Consider the following 7,385-nt stretch of genomic DNA (forward strand, 5'->3'; position numbering starts at 1 on the left):
ATATATATATATATATATATATATATATATATATATATAAAGATGTCCCAGGAGTAATATAACTTGATTTCCTTTTGATAAGGAAATACAAGATGTTCAAGAAAAATTCTTTAAAATTCATGCCCAGGATTGTTCATTTCAACTCACCTCTACAAAGCTGCACAAAAATAATTTTTCTAAGTTTTTATGAAATTTTTCCTTGAGAGAGATGAAAATGAATGATACTGAACATTCCTAACATGGTGACAACACTATTTATCAGCAGAGACAAAGTAAAAGAAGGCAGCCAGAGCTGACCAAAGCAAAACCATCACAACAGAACAGAAACACTGATCATACAAGAACACAAGAGCAGAAGTGAAACAGAATTACACAATAGAGAATTGGGAGGTTGGCAGCTGTTGCATTGTGAAGTTTTAAGTCATTACCGCTCCAACTTTGAAAACAAAAAGGAGCGAGACATGGGAAAACAAGAGACTTCTGTACAAATGTTCCAGAGAAGAGACGACCATTAATAATACAATATGATTTACACAGAGTTGAAGCTCAAGTTTGCTCTGACACAGTCATTAGTATCAGCGAAAATTAATTAAAGCATGCTGCCACCCCGTGGTACTTCATGAAAGCATGCTGCCACCCCGTGGTACTTCATGAAAGCATGCTGCCACCCCGTGGTACTTCAAAGTAGGTGCTCTGAAGAAAGTATCACACCCTTACACTGCAAAAAACAAACTTTAAATTACTAATTGAACCAAATATTTTTTTTGTTTGCTTACCAAAAGTATCTCCTACTGATAAATTTTAAACTTAGCTTAAATTTAACAACACTGCAGAGTGATATGACAAAAAAAAAAAACAGCTTAGCACCGCAATCATATCTATTTGAGCCCAGATTCAAACACTCAATGCCAAAGTCAACGCAAAAGCTTTCCTCAGTTTTGAAGTATGTATCTCTCCAAACCAAAGAGAGATGACTGACATCTAATCTGACAGTTTCAGTCAAGAATCTTCTAGTCTGTGAACACCTAGCAGTTTGGTCTTCTTTGCTTATCTTCCTAGCAATCATGGTAAGTAAGGTTTTTCATTACTTGGAAAAGAAGCACAACTGCTGACTTCTTACCACACACATGATGTAAGAAAGGATGGCCCCAGAGGAGCCAATGAGCGCACCAACAATGGTCAACAAGTTGTTGTTCAGTAGGAAGCCCTCAGCACACAAAGCCCATCCAGAATAGCTGTTGAGAACAGTAATAACTACAGGCATGTCAGCACCTCCAATAGCTGCTGTTAAAGTGACACCCTAGAAAAGGAAAGAAAATATTTCAGTATAAGCTACAACTAAGGAGAACATGCAGAGAAGACAGTATGCCTGCAGCACTGAAAAATAAATACCAAGTTACTTAATAATGTATTCAAGTATTTTCAATGTAGGAGACCATCCAGCTGTGGCCTGAGGATTGGAATTGCCAATTCTGCCTTTTGAGAGAGGACAGGAAGGCACTCCACTGTCCTCATGCTGCGCTTAAGTCACATTTTTAGTGCAAAAATATCTTCCCAACTTCATGGAACTGTTCATACCATTAAAGGATTCATACTGAGCAGTCTTCACAAGACTCAGTTTACAGAACGATAATATTCAGGGTAAACTTTGCAACAGCTTGTGTGAGTGACTGGGGGAAGTTACACATAGGAATAATCCAAACCTCTTAAGTACTTCACGGAAAAGTCTTTTTCCAAAAAGTCTTTTTAAATATCAGTTTGTCATATAAAAGACTCCATTGAGTTACAGCTGCAAAAGATAATTCTATAAATACACACCTGCTCCCTGGAAGAGTTCTAATTTACAGCTAGAATTAGGAAAGTCAGTTGCTAATTGCTACTGCAAGTTAGCATACAGGCACTATGACAGCTGTGACTGAGGATGGTAAAATACAATCATTAAGTGGAAGTTTGCAAAGCTTAAGAACAAACTGCTTGTTTAATTTGTTTCACCTCCTACAATTCCCCAACTTACCATTATGGCTGAGAGAGCCGACACAGAACCTAAGCAAGTAATTCCCGTTGTGTAACTAGGATCAATCATATATGGAATCATTCCGACAGCGCTGGCAGCCAGCAATCCTGCATTCAATGCATGTCGACCAGGCAAGAGCAGTGGTGCAGAATTCAGGATACCTGCAATCAAATGCATATTCAGAGACTGACACATACATGCAGGAAAGCCTGACTCTTGCCTTCAGAGAACACTGAATACCTTAGCAAAAGAAAAATTTAAAAAAGCAAAAAGGAGGGGCAGAAGATAAAACGTTAGTTGAAACTGAGACCTTGCGCTGACTCAGTATTGCAAGACATTCAAACTTAGTCTAGGTTCTCAAATACTCCTGTTTAAACTCATTTTACTTCTTAATCTTGCTGAAGTACTTTAGAAAATCACAAATATCTCTTCACTTGAGAAGCCTTTTTTAAAAAAAAAAAAAAAACCACAACAAAACAACCCACATACTTTCATTCTGGCCCCAAGGCTTTGCATATTGTATATGATGCTTTGCAATATGAAGCTTTTAGCTGGAACTTCCTTGTGCAGATGCGTGCTTAGAAAAAAATGACTGTGCAGTCAACCCCAAAATGCTTTCAAATGTTTTAATTTCACCAGTACCCTGTCACTTCCCACAGCTTCCTCTGACTTCCCACAGTTTCCCACATTGGCAGAGACTTGAGGGCAAAAGAGGGTTTGGTATTTGTGTGATTCACTTTTAAAAGACAATTAAATATTTATTTTTACCCTAGGGCTGTTTGGTTGGTTGGCTTTTTTCTCCCCAAGAATACAGCAAGTTTATCTGTTACCTTTCATGTAAGTACTCACTGAGTGCCTCATTTAAATTTACCTGAATTCAAGGGAAAGGGTGAACTGATAGTCTTAGGAGTCAAATCGTGTGACCTACTACCTCCAGTTCAATAGTATAGACAAGCTTATTATTGCATATCATGCTGATATGAAAATGCAAGGGGAAGAAAAAAAAAAACCACCAGGGAAGTGGGCTGAGACAGGCAGCAAAGTTCACCAGGGACATGCACACAAATGATGGAGGTGATGGCAGGTGTAAGATGGAGAAGATTAAAAAAAAAAAAAGAAAGAAAAAAATAAATGAGTAACTACTTAGCAGAAACACATCAGAAATACATACTACTGACAAATCCTTCAAAAGATTATTAGAGAAGACAGCTTTCCATCCATGTCATGCTTCCTCCTTCAATGGCTGGTCTCATAAACACTGAAGAAAGCAAACAGATGTTTCCCAAAGGAACTATTGCAAAGCTAATAACAGGATTAGTAATAGGAAGCTCTTAGCTGAAACTTCTTAGTATAAATATTACCTCAGTTTCTCAAAAGCTGTATGTTTACAAAACCAAAAATAAATGCAATAAGAAATCTTCAGGTGCAAAAGAAACAGGAATTAGTGAGTATTTAATTTAGAAGGTGTATTTACTAAAACGTTAAGAGGTATGGCACATGGAATTTGCACAATAGGTAAACAGTGAACTGAATGGTTTAAAGTGAGGCACTCAACTGGTATTGCAAGCTGCCTACCTAAATGAAGCCTTCAATGCTAAGAATAAAACCCCATAAATATTAGCGGTGCTCACCGAGTCCAGCAGTTAAAATTTTCAATTAAATTGTCTGCTCAGAAATACAAAGTTGTGATCATAAAAGTTCAGTAAAATCAGTTAAAGAAACAGTGTCTTAACAACACTAAAGCTACACTTAATTCTAGACAAGATGAACCGAGGGAAGCTTACCTGATTTGGCAATTAATAGCAGTAGTATGTCCAAACACTGAAAACAAACCTTTCATAACTAAAGCTGTACACAAATTAAATAGAATAAGAAAGACAGAAGTACATATAAGAATTAAAACATATAAACTGTTACCTGATGCAAAATACAAGGTTTCTTTCCAATCACAAAGTAGTCTAAAAGGCAGAGCTAAATTCAGAGGGAGGTGGGGAGGGAGACAAGGATGACACCAAAACCTTTTACAAATGCTTAATTCTGAATGGAAGGTCTCACCTTGCAGTTTTCCATAAGCAACAAGAGAGCCACTGAAAGTCACTCCACCAATGTACGTGCCAAGGTAGGCTACAATCTTGGTGAGGTTTGCAGCTGGGTCAGTAGCAAAGTGAGGGTATTCAATCAGGTATTCTGCTACACAGGTGAGCACAGCAGCCAAACCAACCAAACTATGGAAAGCAGCCACCAGCTGAGGCAGATCTGTAATCTGGATGCGTTTAGCAATCGTCAAACCTATTGAGAGTTGGAGACAGGAGGTAAGTGTTACAAAACACAACGAATCTGTGCAGCTAGAAATTAATGTATCATGGTTAGTGTGCAAAGAATACATGCACACCATGCCTGTTCCAATGGAAAAGTTTGTTCTACAGTAGAAATTACTATGGCATTAAACTGACAGATACATATGTGTATTTTGTGCAGTGAGGATATCATGGAAATTAGAGAGAAGATTTAAGCATATCATGTTCTTAGATGCTTCACTAAATATTGAGAAATTCAACATATTCTGGCATGAAAGCACAATGTAAACAAAAGCAGTTTTGCAGCATTCAGCCAAGAACTGAAGTATCAAGTTGGGCAAGTTCATTCACTTCTGCATACCTAGTTTCCCTAACAGAGATGATATGTTCCTGCTCTTTCACTAGTCTCCCCATTCTTTACCACATCCTGATACATTAGTAAAAGCCCCTTGTGATTCTTTGTTCACATATTTGTAAAACAACATACACAAGCCATACAAGTCAATTCACCTCTGAGCTATACAGTATTTTGTGTAAATACAGCTTGCATAAATCCATGTATAGAGAACATATTGTTATTTTATAATATCATACACATACCTATGGTACCACCAAGTGCCATTGCACCTGACATCTGTGCCAACAATTCAGGTGAGGGTTTAAGGCCTCCAAGAGTTGCTGCTAAACCTCCTGCCACACCAATCATACCCAAAGCATTTCCAAGACGAGCCGTTCCTTGGGTGGACAGACCAGCTAGGGCACCAACACAGCATAAGCCTGAGCCCAGGTACATCATCTTTAAAATAAGAAAAACATCAACATGCATCTATGAAGTAGACAAACTGAAAAATCATTATAAAAATATTTCTGATTATTACACAAAAGGACTGATGCCTCCAGAACGTAAGTCACATTTCTTAAATTAAGTCAAAACTCTTGACTGTGAGAAAATGTTGTATAGGATGTTTCTGGCCAACTAAAACGTGGTATCTATTAAAACTTCTTCCCCACTTTATGACCTTGGTTTATCTGTACCATGAGCTCCTATTGTAGCAGAGACTACACACTATCCTCCAGCCAAATTCAAGGTCACCTGCTCCACCGACTGGGGCAACTCTGCCTTATCCCTCTAGTCTTAAAAGACTGTCATGACAGAGCAAACCCAAAGTACGGACTAAATAAACTCAGCTGACATTCTGGAAGGATGACACACAGACTAAGAGAATGGTATCTGTGAGACCAGGGAAAGGGGTGGTTATTAGAGTGTATCAGGAACCTGAGCACAACATAAATGGTATGGAATTAGGGATGGAGACTGTCCTGGTTTTGGCTGGGAGAGTTAATTTTCTTGAGCTGGGAGGGAACACAGAGCACCCAACCTGGATTTCATGTAACAGTTACATTTTCTTGAGCTAGGAGGGGGTACAGACAGAGTGCCAGGCCCAGAATGGCCACTGGATTATTCTGTATCATGTGACATTATGCTCAGTACATAAAGGATGCGGGTTCTCTCTCCACTGGGGCCTCTGACAGCTGGTCAAGGGCAGGCTGGGTATTGGCCGGCAGGTGGTGGACAACTGCATTGTGCATTAGCTCTCTGTACTTTCCATTCTATTGTTATTGTTTTGATTAAACTGTTTTTTCTTTCAACCCACAGATTTCTCCTGTGTTCCTTCAGTCTCCTTCCCCATTCACCGAGTGGAAGGGTGAGCAACCCACTGGGTGGTGTTTGGCTGCTGGCTGACTTCAAAGCATGACAAGTTCAGAATAAAAGTTTTTCTTTAGTACAAACCCAAAGCTAAACAGTCCTGTTCATTATCGGAACAGTTTCAAAATTTGCTTATGGCACATGTGAACTCCTGTTTTCAAAAAGCATAAACAAACTTAAATGAACTGATCTGTACATGTCTGGATAACTGAAAAAAAATCAAATATAATACAAGCCCCTGGAATAAAGGTATGTTTGGATTCACTTTTTCCAAACACAGAGGGCAAAGCACATTGATTTTTCTTACTGTTAAAATAAAGGAAAACAAAAGTTTACTGTAAAAGGTGCTATAGGTACAATTCCTGTACATCCCTCTGTGCTGAAAAGTTTTAAAATTTGCAGATTCAGTATCTGGGGTACGATTTTAAACTTAATCAACTTCAGACTGACCTTGTGGGAATACGTAGTTGATGAAAAACCATGGCTAATTTGCTATTTACTCCTCAACAGAGTAAGGCAGAGAAGAAGCATACCATGCTGGAAACAGTGGGCTAAGAGCCACAAAGTTATCTTCTTACCTGTTCAATATTATAACCACCATTGAGTGCAGCTGCATAGCCTCCTACAAATAAACCACCAGGAAGGAAGTACAAGTAGTTGTACTCAGGAGGATCTGTGGGACGTTTGAACATATCCAGCATTCTCTGTGTAACTAGAAATCCACCTGGCCAAAAAAAAGAAGCGATTTTACAAAAATAAAATCTGAAACTATATACACCAAAGTATAAGAGAAATACTTGGTTACATTGTATTACCACAGATAGTTAGCAACTGACACCAACAAAGCCTCTGAAAATCTAGTAATCTGGAAAACCACCAGAAAACAAAGATGTAATCAGGGTGAGATCCTGTTGTCTTTAACTTTTTGACGAAATTCATAAAAGGAGGGAGATGGAAAGCCTGGAGGACTTGCTCTGGCTCTACACTGACTGTAGGATACAGGTTAGTTTATGACTATGTCCTCTTCCCTATCTATTCTAGCAAAAAGCAGTATTTATAAGTCACATTGCCCACTTTTTCATCTTTGTTCATGAAGCTGGGACTTCTGAAACCCAAGGAAGCAGAATTTTGTTCTATGCCATTAGTGTACTTTTCAAGTAGGAAAAGGAATACAAGGACAAATGAGCACCATCTTGGGATATACAGGAAAATATATTTCATATAACCATCACCCAGACGATACTGTAAAAGAAAAATGTACATTTAAATGTTTCCCAAAAAAAGGGCTATACCACAGGGTGTGCAAACCAGATACAGTAACTACTATGAAAATCAAAGGCAGGGGAGCCGGGGCTGGGGGGGGGGG

At 38.6% G+C, this 7,385-nt stretch overlaps 1 protein-coding gene across 1 annotated transcript in view; it reads right to left on the bottom strand.

Annotated features, from left to right (window-relative positions):
* NNT (nicotinamide nucleotide transhydrogenase) overlaps positions 1-7,385 on the bottom strand; it is a 58,740-nt gene that overhangs the window by 19,671 nt on the left and 31,684 nt on the right. The window contains exons 13-17 of the mRNA XM_026865923.1: positions 6,598-6,743; positions 4,912-5,107; positions 4,070-4,303; positions 2,015-2,175; positions 1,121-1,300 (exon numbers count right to left, since the gene is read on the bottom strand). Coding sequence (XP_026721724.1) covers positions 1,121-1,300; positions 2,015-2,175; positions 4,070-4,303; positions 4,912-5,107; positions 6,598-6,743 — 917 coding nt within the window. The remainder of the gene's footprint in view (positions 1-1,120; positions 1,301-2,014; positions 2,176-4,069; positions 4,304-4,911; positions 5,108-6,597; positions 6,744-7,385) is intronic.

Source organism: Athene cunicularia (genome assembly GCF_003259725.1).
Source record: "Athene cunicularia isolate RWA chromosome Z unlocalized genomic scaffold, athCun1 chrZ_part1, whole genome shotgun sequence".
NCBI classification, from domain to species: domain Eukaryota; kingdom Metazoa; phylum Chordata; class Aves; order Strigiformes; family Strigidae; genus Athene; species Athene cunicularia.